Raw genomic sequence first — 20,259 nt, forward strand, 5'->3', positions numbered from 1 at the left:
ATGGCAGCGCAATCAAAGCTTCGACTCCTCCCACCAGACCGAACCATCAAAGGCATCATCTCCGAGTTCACGACCCTCTACCTCAAACACCGCACGAAGATCTCCCGTACCGTCTACCTAACCCTCTTCTTCGCCCTCCTCAACCGCATCCGCAATGCTATATCCGAACAAAAAGCTGCTGCTGCGCGGCAAGCTGTGTCGCGGCAGCGAGGCTCAATTGCGCTGGGTAGTGGGGAGGCGCCGAAGAGACAGAAGGTTGAGTTGAATAGGGAGTTCTTCAAGAATCTGTTTCGGCTGCTGAGAATATGCATACCGGGGTGGAGGAGTAAGGAGATGAGGCTATTGGTCAGCCATAGTATATTCTTGGTGATCAGGACGTTGATCAGCTTGAAAGTCGCTGCGATGGATGGTGCGCTGGTCTCGAGTCTTGTGCGGGGGAAGGGCAGGGACTTTTTGATGGGGATTGTTTGGTGGATGGTCATTGCAGTGCCTGCGACTTTTACGAATTCTATGGTACTTTATTCTTCATCTAGTTGGTCTTGTTCTTCTGCTAATATGAATACGAATAGCTCTCTTATCATCAGTGCAAACTATCCTTGCAATACCGTACACGATTAACGAACTACATTCACGACAAATATCTATCGAACATGACCTTCTACTCCCTCTCTGCCTTGGATGACCGAATCAAGAACGCAGACCAATTAATAACCGTGGATGTCTCAAAGTTTGCCAACAGCCTCGCAGAATTATACGGAAATCTAGCAAAACCGACACTGGATATGCTGATTTACAATTACTCGCTATCAAAAAGTGTTGGTGGCGAAGGACTCTTCTTCATGTCTTTACTGGTACAATTGTCAGCGAGTGTGATGCGCGCCTTGACCCCTCCTTTTGGAAAATATGTGGCGGACGAGGCACGACTAGAAGGAGAGTTCCGGTTCGAACATTCAAGATTGATAGATTACAGTGAGGAAATTGCACTATATCATGGGCATGAGGCGGAAAAGGATGCGTTAGACAAGGGTTATTTCACACTTATCAAACACGTTAATCGTACGTATTTGACCATTTGCTTAACGATCACATGCTGACAGAACAGATATTCTCAGGCGACGTTTCACGCATGGCGTTATGGAGGTAGGATGCGCATCTTTTACTATTGCACATTGCTAACGATTCTCAGGACTTCGTCATTAAATATGTTTGGGGTGCATTAGGACTCATCCTCTGTAGCGTTCCCGTCTTCTTCAAGATTCCCGGGGCTACAGCTGCAACAATGGGCGACAGGACAGAAAGTTTTGTCACGAACAGGCGAATGTTATTGTCAAGCTCGGATGCTTTTGGTCGGGTCATGTTTTCCTACAAGGAGATCACAGAACTGGCTGGATATACATCAAGAGTTGCAACCCTATTGGATGTTATGGATGACATTAAGGCTGGTCATTTTGAGAAAACTCTTGTTGCCGATGATGAATCCCCCGAGCAATTAGATCTGATGAAAGAACGAGGAACAGTGATTGAGAGCGAGGATATTGAATTCATCAATGTGTAAGTCCCCTCTTCGCAAGAAGGATTCCTTCTAATTTGTTAGCCCCATTATCACGCCAGGCGGAAGTGTTCTTGTAAGAGCTCTCTCCTTTTCCATGAAGCGGGGCGACCACGTCTTAGTCGTGGGGCCAAACGGCTGCGGAAAATCATCACTTTTCCGCATCCTTGGTGGACTCTGGCCAGTATACGGAGGTACAGTTCGAAAACCACCTCTCAGCCAAGTCTTCTACGTCCCCCAACGACCCTACCTTAGCGCCGGCTCTCTCCGCCAACAAATCATCTACCCCGATTCCCTACGCACCATGCGCAGTAAGGGGATAACCGATTCCGACCTCCTAGAAATCTTGCGCATCCTCGATCTCGACCACCTCGTCGCTTCGTTTCCCGAAGGCTGGGACGCTGAAGCAGAATGGCGGGACGTGCTGTCCGGGGGTTTGCAGCAACGCGTAGCGATGGCGAGGCTGTTTTACAATAGGCCTAAATATGCTATCCTGGACGAATGCACGTCGAGTGTTACGCTAGAAATGGAGAAAGTCATGTACGAGCACGCGAAAGCGCTTGGCATCACGCTCATGACTGTAAGCCATAGACGCAGTTTATGGAAGTATCATAGTATGATATTGCAGTTTGACGGGCAGGGGAAATATATTTTTACGAAACTCGATGCGGACAGGCGGTTGAAACTGGAGGATGAGAGGGAGGACCTTGAGGTGCAGCTCAGGCAGGTTCCGGAGATCGAGAGGAGGATTGCAGAATTGAGCGCTGCGTGAAGGAAGGAATCACTTTGCACATATTTACGGGTTTGGAAAGATACACATCATAAAAGAACATTCGAATGCTTTAATTAGATGATGAAAAAGTATCTAATCTAATTCTCCCAGGCACATCTACCAGCCACCCCATTGACAATCTCATAAAACGTCCAAGTAGCTCTAACTTCAACTCCCTCATACACAGTTCCTACCACAAGCCTCCCCATCCCTTCCCCCACATCAACCACCTCCACCGTCTTCCCCAGTAACCTTACAAGGCTACTCCACCGCTCCCCTTCCATCGTCCCATTAACAGCAATCTCCACCGTAGCGCGGTAATCTCTGCCATTCATCTGCATGCTCACCGACTCATCGATGGCCATCCCTTGCCCACCGTGACATTTGGCATTCGGCTTCGGAGGATCAGGTAGAGTCAGGCCGTTAGGATGGGTGATTAGGACGTGTAGTAGCAAGTCGATCGTCAGACAGGTGACTTCGTGGGCGAGAGGCAAGCAGACGGCGGGGGAGGTGGTCAGAGTTAGGGGGTGCAGCGTTTGCAGCGTGCTTTGCATGGATAGTGCGCTTGAGGCGTGCGGGATGAGGGGGCCTTGGGCGCGGAAGAGGCGCGCGAGACCGGTTTGGGGGACGTGGGTGTTGTAGAGGTCTTGGAGGTGCAGGGTGTCGAGGGGGGAGTCCACACGTGGTGAGGGGTTTGGGTGCGCGGATGTGCATCTGAGGAGGAGGAGCGCGGGGAGGAGGAAGATGGAATACATTTTGACTTGTTGGTTTGTGTTTGTGGTGTTGGAAATATTGTATTTGGGTGAAGGTGAAGAACGATGAAGTGGAATATAAACACTGGAACGAATAGAGTAAAAAATGAATTGACGTTATTCACACACTGTGTGTTGGTTATTGCAAAACCAGCAGGCAGAAATATGATTCTCAACGTGTTTGATTGAATGTTCTTTTCGCAGAAAAGCTCAATTAATAGAAAGAAGTAAAAGAAGAGAGCGTGAGCAACGAACAAGACCATATATCTATATACAAGCCCAACCCCAACTTTAGGATCGTTGTTGGTACAGACCAACACGTTGCTTCCTATTCCGAAGCCAACATCACACATCACATCTCGCACGCGCATCCTTGATGCTATTTTATACGCCTCATCCGTGCGTTGAAACGAGCCCGGCATTCTGGACAAGCGAAACGCTCATTTGGAGGACGTTTATTGGTGCATGCGCTTGGGGTCGGAAAGTGCGAGCGCTTAAAGGATTGAAGGATGAAGGAGGGCGAAGGATGTGATGATCGTGGATTGGAGACCCACACGTGACGCTCGCTGTAGAGGTGGAGTTGGCGAGGCGAGGCGAGGATTTTTCGTGAATACCCGTCCGTCTTCATCTCTCACGTCTATAGTCAAAATGTTATTGTAGAATCATTATATCGGGGAATGCCATTTTTTAGAGAATGGTATTGCGACGTGTCGCATTAGTAGAGCGGAGACGCGTCCCCATAATACCAGAGCGCTTATAGTACTGGAGCTTCACATGAATTTATCCGGGCGTCAGTTTTCAACCTTGCAATCTATTCTATTATTATTGTCTGTTTTCTCTCTCTCTACTGTATACAATGCACGTTCCTGCCCTTCAACCTAATTCCTTGACCTCACCTTCCACCAGTAAGTACCTGGTCAAAATACCAATACGATCCTATCTTCCTGCCCCTCAATTGAAGCTCCTTGAGCTTATCCCCCCGCCAAGAGGTGATTCCACGATCATGAGAGACTGTGGCTGCTTGTCTGCTCTGGCTGCTCTAGTCCATGACTTTGAGGCGGGCGCCAGATTGACTGATCTGCCAGAGCTTGAGCTGCGAAGGTGGTATTGTTTTGGGTAGCTGCTGCAGCATCCACAACTGGAAGCGGTCGTTCTTTTCGTGGTCGTCCTCGTCCTCTCTTGAGCGGTGGCTCCGATGGCCCGGCTTGGGCGTGATTGTCTGGTAGTGTTCTCTTGAGCGGTGGGGCCGATGGCTTGGCTTGTTTGTAATTGTTTGGTAGTCCGTCCTTTCGTGGCCGTCCTCGTCCTCTCTTAAGCGGTAGCCACCCGTCTTGACGTTGGATTGATTCTAGCTCTTGTTCTTCCCTCTCAAAGATCGCTTCCATTTCACGCTCGCACCACTGCATTATCCCCACAGTCTCAGTTGCAAGCATCCTCGTACCTTCAGGAAGCCATCGAATTGTCCCAATCGCCTCAAACCTACGAACCCATAAATGCCAGCGCTCCATACTGAAACCTTCGGGTCCCTGCCACAAGAACCCTCTTGATGAAACACCACGTATCCTAGTCTTCTCTTTTGAGTGCATGAATAAAGTGGTTGCCGAAAGTGTGATCCAGCGATGTGCGTTGAAGATCATCGCGACGGCGGTTTCCGTGCCTCGTCCATCTCCATAGTCCGCCAACAGGCCTTCTTCCAATGCACCCTCAAAAGTAAAGAGTGTGACAACAGAGAAGTCGAGAATACCATCCCTAGTACACGTTCCTAAGAATTCCAAGAGGTTCTTGTCTTTCTGGACTTTGCGTGGGTGGTCTTCTGCGAGTCGGAAGCATGAGGAAAATCTACCTGGAAAATAGAAGTTAATACACTATAAGATATTAGGGATTGGGACGCTTACCTCTGTATATTTTCATTGCTGCTTTGACGATGTGATGCGAGTCAATACCCTCATCCTCAATTTGAAATCTCAAAATTGCACCTAGAATGCCAGCGAGAATATCTCGCGTGTTGCTATTGCGTTGGTCTTCTTTCTCCTTTGCCTGATTGAAAACTGGATTCTTGTTTATATTTGGAATCTCTCTTGCAATGCTGAAGACGACTTCCCAAAATGTGAGGAGCATCCTCTTGGACGTCTTCTTCCTTGGCTCGTCCGGTATTTTCGCTTGTTGAAAGTTGTGTTGGTACCAGTCCAGGATGTTGCGTGTCCCAATGCATGATGGGCACTTGGGGTGGTGTTCAATGTTGTGCTTGTGCTTGATTGTATAGGGTGCCTTGTTGGCACATACCTGTATCAAGACTAGGTCGAAGATGGGGAGTAAGCGGGTAATAAGCAGGTCGTTCCTTCCTATATTGGATAGGCGGGCGTCTGCTCGTGCAACTGCATTGTCCATGGTGAAGATATTTTATCGAGGGAAAAGATTATGCAGAGAAGAATGATTTTCCAATACTTCAAGAGATCTTTAAACTATAATTGAGTTTATGTGTGTGAGAAATTCTTAAATACCGCTCCAATTGGTATATGGACTCAGTGCAAGTCGTGCTAGTAACTCAACACACTAAATAAAGACCCTTCATTCTAACATCATTACCACGTTTTAAAATCCTAGTATGTGGTCTAAATATGCGCTAATCTTTAGGCCAACGTCATAAATACATAGAAAAGGTAGCAATGCAGCTACACTCAGGGTCTTTATGACCTCAGAATCCTCAGTCCTGACGCTAAAGTTCCCCCCACGGTCAGATATAAACATATTTTCTATCCCGAAACTACCCTCATATGCACTAGACACAACACAAACCACACCAATTCACAGGTTTGATAAGTGAAACATCCCCTAGTGCGGCTTTCTTCTTGAAAGTGTTGTTATTTTGGGTCCGAGCCGCAACACAGGTCACTCTATAGTTTCCTAGAGAAAAGTAAGTAGACTAGAATGATTACTAGATAAATAGACCAGTTCAAATATACTCTACATCCGCCAACGAATTTTCTGCCAGACCTACTACCGATACTTTTCACACTCTCTAGTTTCCGTTTGGCACATGGAACTACTCTACTTGTCTCAACATATTGCATTTGTAATGGAGACATGAAATGGTCGATTTATATACCTAGCATTAAATTTGCACAAGGAATCTACTATAACAAGACCGAATACCGTATCTTTACAGTTTCGTAAATAAAACCCCTTTATAATTTCACCAGTGACGACTAAAAATTCCGAGAGATAAAACAACAGGCCTGAATAGCCAATACAGTGCTATAGTATATCATTGTAGGCGAGTCATCGAAAGCCTCAATACCAGTATACCAAACCCAAAATCCTTCCCAAATCCTGTGACCAGTGGTATATCCAGTGTCCTGCACGCCAAAATATACCGCTACAAACGCGCCATGATAAAGTCCCGTCCGCTTAGCAATTTTTAGAAGAAAACAGAAAAACGGGGAGTACAGCATATTTGCCCCAGAATGCGTATAGTACACAGTAATCATCATATCATAACATTCCAAACCCCTGTGCACATCTTTCTTAACCACTCGACGCCAAAGAAAAATGAACGAACAATTCCAGGGTCATGAATTTAAGGAATACCAAGCAATAGATAAAATATGAAGACGTTTCACGAGCTGGTGCCTCTCCTATAAGGCCTCAAAAGAATCCGTAATAAGCCGGGTCCGATCAGCGGTAGCGTTGCCGACATGATAGAAAATGTGATGATTAGCGCGAGGAATAAATTGAAGGGCCATATGTAAGCTTGCGGGTTGGAACCTAACACAGTCGTCATATTGTTCATATTCTGCGCCAGGACAAGTACTGAACTCGCAACTGAACCCAAAGAAGAGGTCGATGAGGGAGTGGTGGTTATGACTGGTTCCTGGCGCTTGAAACGGGGAGTGGTTTGCGGGGCTGGGTCCGGGTTGGAATTGTTGGGGTTGTGGGAGACGAATGTGGGGTTGCTGATGTTCATGCTAAGCATACCCTAACTCGTTAGCCTCTCACCACATAAATTGGATCAGGGTACTTACTGTTACAAAAACCAAGGGCAGGAAGATGAATGCCAGATAAGTGAGAATGGAGATCTGTCGGCATTGAAGTAGCATCCGATGTTCCTTCATTTGAATAGACTCGAGACGAATCCTATCTTTCAGATCTTCCTCCAGCTGTTCGATCAAGAACTCCATATCGCCCTGTTTCTCCTTCAAAAATTCTTCTTCAATAGTGGCGGGTGTTTGGTTTGGTTTTCGGTGTTTGACGATGGAGATGAGGTCTTTGGTGATGGAGTATGCGTGGATTACTCCCATGAGAGCGCTTTCGCGGCAGTCGTCGAGGTGGCATAAGTATTGGACCTTTAATACTGATGCGTGGTTTCGGCCTGAGAATGACTAGGAGGATAGTTAGTAGGTGAAGGAGGCCAGGGCAAGGAGGGCTCACGAGTTTTATGATCTCATCCCATGCTTGCTGCAAGAAATTTGCAGTATCCACAATGATCTCTTGAAGCACAATGAAAATAGGAAGAACGCTATACCCATCGCTATGGGGGTTCGATTGCAGCAGAAGAATGAACGGCCACATGTTAGGATCGTCCGCTTTCCTAGATTTCAATATATATTTCAGATCGTCCATGATTGAAGATATCTGCGGTGCCTTTGAAGTAGTGCTGCATGTTATGAGAACCATCCGTGGTGCAGGCGATGTTTGATCGTCTTGGAAGAATATCTCGGCGTAGTCACATGTTGGGGGAAGACTGTGACGCTCCCAGAGGAAGTTGTCGATTCCTCCATTGTATCTGGGAGCAGTGCGCTGCCAAGTAAAGCTGAAGGATGCGGTTTTTCTATCAAATATTCTTTGGCATTGAGCGAGCTGTAATTTTGCTGAGGACGAAGTTTGTTCTCGTCCTAGGTGGGTTCAGCTTTTGCTTTCAAAACGGGCAGTAATTCATAAGACAAACCTTTCGATGGAATCTCAACCCAAAATTTAGGACAACTTCTCAGTCCAGAACTCCCCAATCGCTTCTGACCTTCTTGATCTGAGAGCGGGCTTCCCCTGAAACTCGCTGTGCTAAAATGCGAGATTTCAGCTATTCTGAAATCCCTACAGCTGCAACGCGAGGACGAATGTGACAGAAACTGACGTCGAAATTCCGGATGTGATAATTGCTCTACCTTTAACAATTTTTCTGCACGTTCAATGCTTTTGCAAGCACATTCACATAATTCTCCCCATGCTTGCTCCAACTCGATTCCTATCACCCAGCGTGGAAATACTAGCAGCTCATTTAAATGGCTCCTCACACCTGCAATTAGGCGCGACGGCCATGATGCTATTGTCTCTGATGCTGGGGAGGTATTAATGATACTACGTGTAGTCTCTTGTTAGTTTTTTTTTTTTTTTTTGTAATAAAATGGGTAGACTGCTCACCATAACTGTAGAAATGAACTCGATGACCGGTGAGAGCGCTTCAGCGTCTGTCGTAATCTGAACAAAGCAGTCCCAAATGTATCGCCCTCGGAGAAACGAAAAGAATGTGAAGATCCGAATGCGAACTCTTGATACCAAAATTAATTCTCTAATAGATCCGAATTCTGTTTATGTTCCAGCTTTTTTAGATCCCTCTCGTAGTTTCCAACCCCTTTTCTCAACCGTCCACCAGCACTAATTCGAAGTGGTAATGGCCATAAAGTCGCCTGCCGCGCGGTTTCTAAGTCATTCGCTGCTGGTCGTGATACGTAATGTTGCTGTTTTTGGTTCCGATCTCGGGAATTTGGAAACATACTTTGAATGGGAAATAACAAATGGCAAAGACACGGACTTTGAGTGAAAGCAACGAAAAGTTACATGGGAAGAAGAACACAGCAACAATACTAGAATAATGCTGCTATAGAAGGATGCTCTAAAGAAAGCCCCCATTGCGTCAGATGTGATAGGCAGCGACTGCGCCTAATGCTATGCCCATGCTTTTTAAAACAATCGTGTTGCACAAAGAGGGGCGATGCACTTCCTACAGTACTTTATGCTGTGATAATATCTCACACGCGAGATCGTGTAGATAGCAGACTGCATACTGCCTTGCAGAATAACCCCTTACACAAAGACTTTTGGTTGCAGGGTGAAAAAAAAAGGGGTTTTAACGTAGATACAGATATAGATACAAGACCGATAAAAGCGCCCTTAACGCCTTCCTCGAAGGCGTTCACCCTACTTTATAGTATATCAAGGCTGAGGGGGCCAAAAATTCAAGGCAGGCGTGCAGCGGCGTCTGCTGTCAGTGCTGACAGGGGCGGTCCGCCAATTTTTGGGCGCTTGGAGAGCAAGTCGTGCATACCGTCCGTAATGTAAGACGGGATAATTTTGTGATGGCTTGCATGTTATCTCACATCACAGCCGCATCGTCACGAAACATTGCTACTCGGCATCAAAGACACTCGCTAATCGTGGTGAAGATTCGCGAATACGGCTGGGCCGTTGACGAGCGTCAGAAGCGTCTGGGTAAATAGATGCAGAAGGAGATATAATTCGTGGAGGCGCCGCCGAATTGAAGCTGTACTGTACTTCTGAGACACACCAGAATTTCCCAGCGTGACTGGGATGGCTCTTAGTCCCAACGGGCGTCTGATAAAGTAGCAGAAGAAATGCTCGAGTCTGCAGATGTAACGGTTTCTCTGGTCAGCAAGTGTCCCGGCTCTAAAGCTTCGGGAACTGTAGCTGGAGTGTACGTCCCCTCGGTATGAAAACAGAGTTACACTCACCTGCAATGCAATTCGTTCTACCCTCTATATCGGTGTCTCGTTTCGAAGATGAAATAGGGGAACATCAGTCTCATAACCCCAGTGCTGCTGCAGTGCCTCGACCCCACACGGCAATAACGTGCTGTCTGTTTTCCATCCTCGCGTACGAGTACCCGAGCCTCAATCCTTTGACCAAATACGCCACCTCCTCCTCCTTTCCTCCCTCCGGCCACAGGTCGCACGGAAAATACTCGGAGTGCCAATTTCCACCGTGTGCAACATGGAAATAGATCCGCTCCGCCCCCATAGGAGGAGGGAGGAAGCCAGGGGGGGGGGGGGGGGTAGAGGAGTCGAGCTCGAATGGGGCAATGCAAATTCCTCTACGCTAAGCTAAGCGATGTCGATAATCTTTGTTTAGTTAACTCCATAGGTTGGTTAAGGTAGTTACCTAAGCTTAGACCTCTTAATATCAAAGGCTTGATTAATCGCATGTTATCAGATTTTGAGAGAACTGCCAGTTTTGGGTCTCGGCAAGTGCTTTGGAATGTTTTGGCTTTTCGGCTTTCCATTTCGTGCACTCCGATAAGTGAAAGAAAGTCTGTTATTGATCAGGAAATACGAAAATGACAATTCAGAGATTCATTCACCCTAAAATCAACCTGTAGTGAAATTTTAGTTCTTCTTGTTCTTCCCTACACACTAGAATTTCATAGACCTTTGAGCATTAGTCCCTGCGGCGCATGATGAACTCCATACAGGGACCGTCATTGCGCGTGTAGGAACGCCAGGCGCGTCAAAAAGTATTACCTCAAGCATGCACTTTCCAGATCTTTTTGAAGTGTTGTCTATAGGTATCTCAATACAGCCACCGGCAATTTCCTCCCTCTTCCAGCCCAGAGGTCCGCGATATAGCGATTATATTCCAAACAATTAAGCGAAGTAGCCCCACCACCCCCCTTTTCTGTACGCCAGACGCCATAATGAATAGATGACCAAACCTGCAATATGACCGAGACAGATACACAAAGGAGAATATTTATACTGGCTAACTCCGTACTGACTTTTTGGATTCGGTCCAGGTGCCGATACTCGACCCGAAGGCGCTAGATCTGTCCTGTTTTGCCCACTGGGGTTACTTTTAGCTTTTGATCTGATCTGTGCCGCTGTGGGAAAGGAACGGCCGGCCGTAAGCGACTTGAAGGAGGAGTATGGAGTAAGGAATATGATATGGATGCTGGGACTGGGACTAAAGTATAGATTATGTGTCGCATGCGTAAGTAGGGCTTTGTCGAAGATTTGTGTGTCGCTCTGCCGGCAATGACAGAATACGGGTGCTCGAAGGCGATAAATAGGGGTGAGTTTAGGTATATGAGTGGACCTAGGATTCTTGCCTGATATAAATAAATCAAAGGTGTATGGCGTGGTGGGCAGCTCTCTAACGGTATTCGATAGACAATATGTAGAGCTTTATGCCAAAAATTATGGGCTTATTAAGGGTCAGAGAGCACAGAATCGTTGAACAATGGGCTATGTAGCCGCGATACCCTAAAAATGGGCCTGATCTGGCAGGTATTTAATCAACTGATAACTTTTGGAAAAGAAGAAAGGACACAACGAAATAAATAAAAAAGGTCACTTGAATTCCCTTGAAATAATTTGGATATTCAGTAAATGTCTAGAATGGAGGAAAACGCCGTGCAATGAATCGCTTCCTAACTTTGTATAATGTTTGAAATTTACCCAATACCATTGCTGATCCACGCCCCATCAGATGCTATATAGAAGCAAGTGAAACCCAAATACAGCCAGAAAAACCGATTGACGTATTTGCATCTCTCGGGGTCTTTGCGAACCCAGATCGGTCCGCGGTTAAGTTGAACGTAGCTTGGCTCAGAATGCTCTTGGATGCCACGTCCCCATGCCCTCACCATGAAATCTCCGTCGCCATCTCCGCCCAATCATTCGTCCCTTTCATCCCCAGCTTACACTTGACCAACGCCGTCCGTCTCTGCAAATCCATGTCCAAATACTCTCCCCACACCCTTCTCTCCTCGGGAATATACCCAGTCTCATCCATACCATGCTCCTCCAAGCCCATCATCCAAGCTGCAACCTGGCCGGCGACTAGCGACGAACACATCCATTCGCGTCGATGCGATGAGAGCATGAGGGAGATGGCTTGGCGACGGAGAGAACTGTTGCGGCATTTTGTGGCGACGAAAAAGAGGGCGTCGATGGTACGGGCTTCGAAAGTGTAGACTTCGTTTTCTAAAATAAAATGGTATGTTAGAATATGTAAAGGGTGGAAGGTAGGGGGAGATGTACTAGAGAGGTAATAAGAAGGAGAGTCCGCTGAAGGCGACGCACCTGTTGGCGATTCAATATCCATCTCGTATTCAATTACATCGCGGGCGATGGAGAAGATGTATTCGAAGTAGTGGAGGTGATTATCTGCTTCGGTCTCTGGGTCATTGAGGCTTAGGCTCAGGCGGAGGAGGAGAATGACTGTATGGTATTTAATCGAAGATGCGCGGAGGAGTGGGTGAGATGAGTAGTCTGGGGGTGCTGCTAGCATAAAGGGTTCCACCCTAGAGTGATATTGGTGTATTTGCTCGATTAGATAGATTCGGTCCTCTTGGATGTCTAGAGCAATAGCTTCCCGAGGTATGAAGTTGCAATACGCTGTCCGGTACCAGAAGTGGTAACCTTCCCACTGTAGGCCCAGGGAGTATGAACGAGCTTCTGCTAGATCTCCGAATTGCTCTGGCAAGTGGACTTTTGATTGAATTGGCTCTAGGGTCACAAATTCACGACTGTCACTAAAACCATTGGCAGTGATGTCCTGGTATTCTAATCGTAGGACCATATACGATAAAGCGTCTTCGGCATTTCGTGGATGCAGACTTGAGGGTGGCATTCGCAATGGTGCTGAGTTTAGCAGTATATTACGGGCATACCGTAAGTGTTGAACTGCAAAGCCGCCGTTTCCGATGAAGTTGTCAAAGAAAGCAAGTACCAGACAAGAAATTAAGGTCTTCCTAGAACCATCTGGCGTGTCCATGTCTCCAATGCTCTCACGAAGACTTCGAATGGATTTTTGATATTGCTGCAAGGCGAATTCTCGATGGTAACCATTTGAACCATCCATCAAGGTGAGTCCGCCTGGTGATTTTTGGGTACTCGCTATTAAAGCTCCAATAGCCACGATCGCATGTCGAACGCAAGAGTTGGTGTGAGATTCTTGCAATGCCAAGTCCCTCCATATAAAGGCATCTTGATCTAAAATATTGGTTGACTGTTCCTCGACGAACTTCTGGAAATACTGTTCTTTGTGTTCGTCTAGAGGTCTATTCAACGACGGGCTTCGCGAAGGAGTTCGAGGTAAAATTGGAGAATGAGGCGACCGTGATCGAGGACGCAGTAGCACATGGTCACTTGCTGGCATAAGAGAACGATTTGCCCCCCTAGAAGAAGATTCGCCCGTGCCGTTGTATTCATAGCCATCACACTGCCATCCGGATTTGACACATCGAAGACAACTTGGTTTCTCCTCACCGCATTTGAGCCTCCGGATTCTGAAACGCAACACTTAGCTCCGAAATTAAGGTGATGATATGAGAACTAATGCAGCCAATCTGGGTTCACCACCCGTGATATCTGCTGTACATTTCAAGACGTCTTGTGCAAACAAACTTCACTTACTTGCAAGTGATGCAGCCCGTCTTGCTTCGAGGTGTTGATGCTCGTTTCCTTGAAGTGTTTGGGGTTTTACATTTCTGCTGGTTGCTCATCGTAAGTGGGAAGGGAGAAGAAGGGATGGAGTGGAGGGTCACAATAGACCGGCAAAGATAAGATTGTATTGGTGGTTGTTGTATCGGTGGTAGGGACAAATTAAGGTTTTGGGTATTGTTGGAACGGGTAAACGAAAGTCATTTGGGACTTGATCGTTTGTTATAGATTCAAGAAACAACTTCTCATTTGCTAAATAAAGCATAGTAGCAAGCTGTGATATTACTGAGGAGGGCAGTCTATTATTTTTGGCCCCCAGATCCTTGTCTGTTACGGCACAAGACATGCTCGCTCGCTTGTTTCCAAGGGATTGTTTGGCGGAGTCGACGATCTCACCTTTGCTACTACAAGAGTACCGTATTGGGACGGAAGTACCGGGGCATATGGTGAAGGCTTGCTCGTGTAAAGAATCGTGGCAGTGGAGCATACGGCGCAGGTGGCGATGCACTCTTTGTGGTTACTATAAGTCGACTTACGCTAATCAAATCAGGAAGGCATAACTTATGCACAGCACAGCACAGACATCCGGATTTGCCAGGTACTTCCATTTCCATACAAATTTGGAGCAGTTAAGGTATCTAACGAGGATAACCTGAATGCATCGTCGCATTTATATATAGAGATAATAATATGCTTTTCTAACCCCCCCTATTGCAAACATTTAATTGATTCTAAGCACTTTAAATTATTAATTTGCAATGCTAAAAGCATAACCTTTAACACCGATATTATCTTCTACTATAATAAGAAAAGGATAAATGCTGCGCATTTTAAAAATTGGGAATAGTTACAAAAATGTGACGAGTGGTGCGTGCGCTTACTTATGCATTTTATGCATTGCCGAATTAGTCGACTTGTGGTAACCCACTTTTTGGTAGGCATAATCCATGGTAATTTGATGGAGTAAATAGAAGGATAGGCTCAAGGCCCGCTGATTGGTTCCTGGGTCAATGTGGAAGCTGAATACGCAGATGCCTATACTTACGTCTCATCGTATTTGGAGCCAACCATGAGCATCCATTTACGAGGAAGAGGTTACAATGTACAGATAGATAGGTTGAGCATTATCTGGGCGGGTTCCGCGGGGCTTGCGGCATGGCTTGCGCCGCGTAGCTACACATACTTAAAGCATCCGGCATCCTACTGCGTAGTACTTACTTAACTTAACCTAGTCTCACTACCTAGATAAAGTGTTCAATTTGCTCAAGGGCCATTGTGAGAAAGGCAATAATACGAGTCCGAGAGCTAATGAAGACATCGACCGTTGATTTAAGGTTTTCCACAAAATATGAGATGAATCCTGCGAGTAGGGCTTAAAGCGGCTACTATGTCTGTACCTGTTTCCCATCGCATGCGGGTTTGCTATCTAATATATAGTATTAGCATCAATATAAGCTTCGTATAATCACTAATCAAATACTTGGACAGACTGCACTACTTTCAAGTTTTACCGAGAGCTATTTAGATGTTTTGCTGCTTTATGAGGCCTCGGAGACTTAACAGCGCGGCTATTATTTGTCATTCGCTTGCTAAGCGGGGTCATATCTCTATCTAAATCTACCTACTGTGGCGCAAGACTTTAAATCCCCGCTAAGACTTGCGCCGCATTCCCGCTTCTCCCCCGCAATGAAAGGAACAAAAAAAATCATCTCTATTTTTACCGCCCTAACATTCCCGCCCCCCAATCAACTTTCCACTCTCACTCCCTAAGATGGCTGAGAATATTTACGACGAGATAGAGATTGAGGACATGACCTACGATCCTACTCTTGAAATCTACCACTACCCGTGCCCGTGTGGCGACCGCTTTGAGATCGCCATAGCCGACCTGCGCGACCAGGAAGACATTGCCGTATGCCCCAGCTGCAGCTTGATGATACGCGTCATTTTTGAAGTGGTAAGTCTTGCCCGTCCCTTGTTTCTGATCGCCGCATGGATTCTAGATCTCAATTCGGGCTGGGTTCTCCCCATCCCTAGATCAGGACCAGGATTACTGCTGACAGGGCGGTCGAATTCAGGATGACCTTCCAAAGCCTGTAGGAGAAGAGAAGAATATAGTTGGCAGTCAGGATGAGCCTCTGCCAGTTGCAGCAGCATGAGTCTCTACTCTGCTCCTTAGCAAATTGAACGCGGAAGTTTCGGGATATTGGAAAGCCTGGGAACTCGGAATCATAACCTCCGTACGAGTACGGACGCACCGAACCATCAAATCCTTCTCCGACCGACAAGTTTGGTGACAACTTCAGAAGGCCAACATACGACAAGTGAACTGGGGGTACAGGAAAAGGGAAAGATGATTGGAGGAAAGTACGACGACGATCTTTAGGGCTCGCTCGGGCAGAAACACGGCGGCAGCACCATGGGAATTCCATAGGAATTGCATGCTGGTGGTACTCTAAAAAGCGGGCCTCACAAAACCATAAGACTCGCCGCAGGACTGCTTGGACTATGGTGGTATTCTGGGGCTAAGGGTTATGGACAGACAAGGCTTTTAATTGGTCTATTTATTTAAGATTCAAATCCTTCTTGATCCCAACTTCTAAGTGGTATGATACTGCATACCCGATTTTTGCCCTCCTGATTGATTCGAGCTACTTCACTTTGGGATGTGTTTGTACGTTCCGACAAAAACCCTCAATTCTACCTATGTATAGAATAATAATAATAAGAAAAGCGCTCTGGTTAAACTCCTGCAGGAGTCGTGGTCGTGGCACATGTCAAGAAACGGCGCAGCGCTTAGCTCTATAGGTAAAGGGGGATTAGAGCGACCCCTGCATGCAAATCATCCGTTGCTCAGCAGATTTTACCATAAAAGAAATCAAGCTTTTACACTTATAGGAGGTTCGTCCGATGTGTTCCCCCTTCTACGGCATGCTGTGAGTAGCGCCAATTACCAACCAATGACTCAGCCACATGTACGAGTAAAGCTCCATATTTCTATTTAAACTACATCACGGGCCACGACGCAGCCATACCACACCACTCACTGCATATCGGGACTCAGCCCTACAAACCAACAAACACCCCAAGATGGACGGGAATTCCAAATTTCTACAAGTCGTCTAGCTCTGTCAGGCCACATGAAGTACAGATGTTTTGTTTGTAATTAAACAAGCAAAAAATTTCACCATACCAGAAAGGTATAGCTATAGGCAGGGTATCATCACCAAATCAGCATTTCTCCACTCGTCGAGGAATATTCTTGGTAAGGCATAGGTAAAGGCAGGAAATGAGGTTCACTAATTATTCCTTCAATTGCTCGAATACGGTACGAGCACCAACGTTTCCGATAGCCAAGTCCATACAAGCCTCCGTAATTCTTCTCAGATGCATACGGAGTATACCATAGAGACGTGCAAGTTTAGTACGGTGTATATACGCCAACTCTTAGAATGAGCAATTATTTCGCGCCCTTTTGAACTAATATTTGTTTGTTTTTACGTAGAACTCTTCTCTTCTGATTAAAATTTAGAACAAGACCGCATTGCTCTTGCTTAACTTCCCTGCGCTATATAAGCCCTGGGAATTCATTCATACGGCAACTAATTACAATCCTAGTATCATACTTACAAGTCAAATCAAGATCTAACTTACTAACTCAAAAACTTACGAAGTAAATCCAACAACCTTCAAATTAAATACAAGAGAGAGAAATTAGGAGGCCGAGTATGATAAGTGTAGCAATAACAAATCATGGTTACTTTTAATACAGCGCCAAGGGGATTATCTGGTGTCTGCAAGCTATAATTAACATGTTACTATACGAGCTCGAGGTTGTGATTAAATGGTACAGTTCATTCTCTTTGAGCCTTCGAAATATCAATCTGGCCACTCAGGTAGAAACTAATCAAATACCCCTACTAGCCGGGGGAGAGTCTGTATAACCTAAATTAATACACATACATGAAGAGACCTAACATAAACTCGCTCCATAACGCTCGCTTTCTTTACTTTTCAGCTGCGACATAAACCAAAACTAGGCCGGACCGACCCTTCCCATTGAGACCTTCAGATCCTCAGCCCTACTTCGTATCTCGTGATCCTCTATATGCAACTTCTCACTCCCCCAAATGCCCAATCGCCGAATAAGCATTGTCCATATCAACCCCGATTTCGCTCGCAAGGACCTCATTTAACGTACTCCCATCCCGCAAATACACCCACTCGCCACTACCCGTGCCCTCTTTCGCATCCTGCCCTTCACTAGCCATGACAAAGTCGTAGCGTTTAGGTCCGCTAACGGGGGAGGAAAACCAGATCTGTTTATTGGGAGGCTGTTTGTTGAGGACGTAGGTGCCGGCTGGTGGGAAGACGAGGGTTAGAACGCCTGCCTTTGAGTTTATTAGCTATTGTAATCATAACTACTCGTCTAATGGTTTTCATTGATTGGGAAGTGGGGCAAGTACGCTATAATCCACATCTATCTCCTCGCTCGCATCCTGCAACTCCTCAAGCTTCGCTACTAGCGCGTCCATATACGCATCGCTGAACTCGTTGTATTGCTCCGCTGTAAGGTTTGCCGGCGCGGCTGGCGTTGAGCTTGCTTCGGCGGATGGTGTGGGGGTTGGGTTTTCGGATTCGGGGGATAGGCCCTTGAGAACAGGTCTGCAGGAGCCGAAGGACCTGGATGTTTGTATTGGTGTTTGCAAGGAGCGGTTGGTGCTGTAGAAGCTGCGCTTTGGGCATGCGGTGCGGAGCAGGGAGGAGCTTGTGCGTGGCGCGATTTGATGGGCTAAAGGACGGACAAGCTTTAGAAGGGTAGTGGGAGGCATCTTGAAGGCGTCAAAGAGGTTGAGGTATGGATTGAGTGATGGTGTTGGGCCGGATGTTGATGAAGTTGAGTGAGAGCTTCATGGCTAAAGTTGCTACCCCACATTTACAGGGGTCTTTTGATACTGACACTCTGAATCATTCGATAATGCCACATCTGTATGTACCTCTCTGTACGGAGTATTTCCTCGGGTTCACAAAAAGTCAGCCTTACCCACTCAGCCTTATGATGTTCTTGTCCCTTTATACATCAACCCCAGGATAACACATCGTGGAATTGAGGACGGACGAGCAAGATGATCAACGCGGTGCTTGTGTTCAACAACTCGGGACAACCCCGCCTGACCAAATTCTACACACAGCTGGTACTACCACCCCTCTCTCTCTATTACGTGAAAATATACTAACATCACCATCTACAGGAAACATCAGTCCAACAACGACTCATCTCCGAAATCTTCCTCCTCGTCAACGCGCGTGCCCCCGGATCTTGCAATTTCCTTCCCCTCCCTCCACTCCTGACCCCCACCACCGCTCCCTCATCCTCCAACGACGTTCCCAGCCTTGTAACCTACCGGCACTACGCAACGCTTTTCTTCATCATCATCTCCACATCCACAGAATCACCTCTCGCTCTAATAGACTTGATACAAGTGTATGTGGAGGCCCTAGATCGCCTGTTTGAGAATGTGTGCGAGTTGGATCTGATCTTCAATTTCGAGACTCTGCATGCGGTTCTCGCGGAGATGGTGGTAGGGGGCGTGGTGATTGAGACGGGTTTGGAGAAGGTGGTTGAGGGGGTTAGGGCACAGGGAAAGGTGGCGAAGAGGCCGGTTAATGAGGGGATGGGTGGAAGGGGGGCGATGGGATCGATGGGTGGGAATTTTGGATGGGCTGCTCGGTGATGGGAGATAGATATATTGGAACCCAGGCTCGTTTCGGCCGAAGTGGGGAAGGATTGTCGGCATCAAGGGGACTTGTTTCAGGTCAGCGAAGAAGTAGGAACACAGTATTGTTGAGCATGGTGCTGATTATAGAAGACCTGCTGTAGGGTTGAGCTACACCGCGGAGGATGGAGGAAATAGACCTACGGAGCGTCTCGGGACACGTCCAGAAACAGGACGAATTCAGCACCATCCATGGACAATAGAGTGCTGTGGATTTCACATTTTACTTCCAGTGGGGAAATGCTAAGTTAATAGAGAAATCAGAAACCATTGATGATAAGTGCGTACTATATGTGTTGAACTAAGGCCCATGACAAAAGCACACCCCACACAACGTTACCTCTTCTCAATCTTCCTTTCATTCACAAATAACAAACAGAAAATCGCCCATTCATATGATCAGTAAGGGAAACACCGTTTACATCTCTCCGCATCGGCCTCATTTGCACCCCCACCATATTGCCTCTTACTATCTCCTCTCTTCTTAGCAACCCAGCCACCTCTACCCTCATTCCTCATCTCTCTACCCTCTTCGTCGAAAACCTAAAGGGACCAGTCAGTCTATCCGTAGACAAAAGCACGCAAACCAGTCTCAGTCCATCGCAAAGCGTACCTTAGCATAAACAACCTCGCCACCCTGAAAAATACCCCGTACCCTCTCCCCAGATTCCTCCAACGCCTTTCGGCGGAATAATATCTCAAGGTGGTCCTGGCTGGTCGGGGTGCTCCAAATGGATAGCCTTCAGACGATGCGGGGTATATTTGAAATCAGAGGCCAAGTACCAGTCCAAATCCTGATCGAGGCCTTTCCACTTAACACGGTATTTTCAGCTTCTTTCGGACCACTTTACTGGCAAGTAGGTGCTCAAGATCTATACTACCAATAGTTTAGGTAGTTGGTCCAAATTGTCCCATCGGACATACTTTGGTAGTTTTGGGCGATAACGTAGGGCAGGGT

General features: G+C 46.7%; 6 protein-coding genes across 6 annotated transcripts; 3 read left to right on the forward strand and 3 right to left on the reverse strand.

Annotated features, from left to right (window-relative positions):
- On the forward strand, window positions 1–2,321 carry Abcd2 (ATP-binding cassette sub-family D member 2; the record flags this gene model as incomplete). Its single annotated transcript, XM_031149753.1, has 6 exons — window positions 1–513; window positions 570–1,056; window positions 1,103–1,140; window positions 1,187–1,551; window positions 1,595–2,129; window positions 2,178–2,321. 6 exons carry the CDS (start codon window positions 1–3, stop codon window positions 2,319–2,321), a joined length of 2,082 nt encoding a protein of 693 aa, XP_031005620.1.
- A 4,368-nt stretch (window positions 2,322–6,689) lies between these two features.
- LHYA1_G004799 (uncharacterized protein) lies at window positions 6,690–8,386 on the reverse strand (the record flags this gene model as incomplete). The annotated part of the gene is made up of 5 exons (XM_031149754.1): window positions 6,690–7,049; window positions 7,096–7,452; window positions 7,502–7,965; window positions 8,019–8,128; window positions 8,364–8,386. The coding sequence occupies 5 exons, from the start codon at window positions 8,384–8,386 to the stop codon at window positions 6,690–6,692; spliced, it is 1,314 nt and encodes a 437-aa protein (XP_031005621.1).
- Window positions 8,387–11,725: 3,339 nt separating this feature from the next.
- Window positions 11,726–13,586, reverse strand: LHYA1_G004800 (putative transcriptional regulatory protein; the record flags this gene model as incomplete). Its single annotated transcript, XM_031149755.1, has 3 exons — window positions 11,726–12,063; window positions 12,163–13,370; window positions 13,498–13,586. Coding segments are annotated over 3 exons (1,635 nt in total), but the record flags the coding sequence as incomplete, so codon positions are not given.
- A 1,709-nt stretch (window positions 13,587–15,295) lies between these two features.
- On the forward strand, window positions 15,296–15,683 carry dph-3 (Diphthamide biosynthesis protein; the record flags this gene model as incomplete). Its single annotated transcript, XM_031149756.1, has 2 exons — window positions 15,296–15,481; window positions 15,603–15,683. 2 exons carry the CDS (start codon window positions 15,296–15,298, stop codon window positions 15,681–15,683), a joined length of 267 nt encoding a protein of 88 aa, XP_031005601.1.
- Window positions 15,684–17,642: 1,959 nt separating this feature from the next.
- On the reverse strand, window positions 17,643–18,356 carry YFH1 (Frataxin-like protein, mitochondrial; the record flags this gene model as incomplete). Its single annotated transcript, XM_031149757.1, has 2 exons — window positions 17,643–17,915; window positions 17,991–18,356. 2 exons carry the CDS (start codon window positions 18,354–18,356, stop codon window positions 17,643–17,645), a joined length of 639 nt encoding a protein of 212 aa, XP_031005602.1.
- A 294-nt stretch (window positions 18,357–18,650) lies between these two features.
- aps3 (AP-3 complex subunit sigma) lies at window positions 18,651–19,259 on the forward strand (the record flags this gene model as incomplete). Its single annotated transcript, XM_031149758.1, has 2 exons — window positions 18,651–18,719; window positions 18,777–19,259. 2 exons carry the CDS (start codon window positions 18,651–18,653, stop codon window positions 19,257–19,259), a joined length of 552 nt encoding a protein of 183 aa, XP_031005603.1.
- Window positions 19,260–20,259: the final 1,000 nt, after the last annotated feature.

Source organism: Lachnellula hyalina (assembly GCF_007821495.1).
Source record: "Lachnellula hyalina strain CBS 185.66 chromosome Unknown contig00061, whole genome shotgun sequence".
NCBI classification, from domain to species: Eukaryota; Fungi; Ascomycota; class Leotiomycetes; order Helotiales; family Lachnaceae; genus Lachnellula; species Lachnellula hyalina.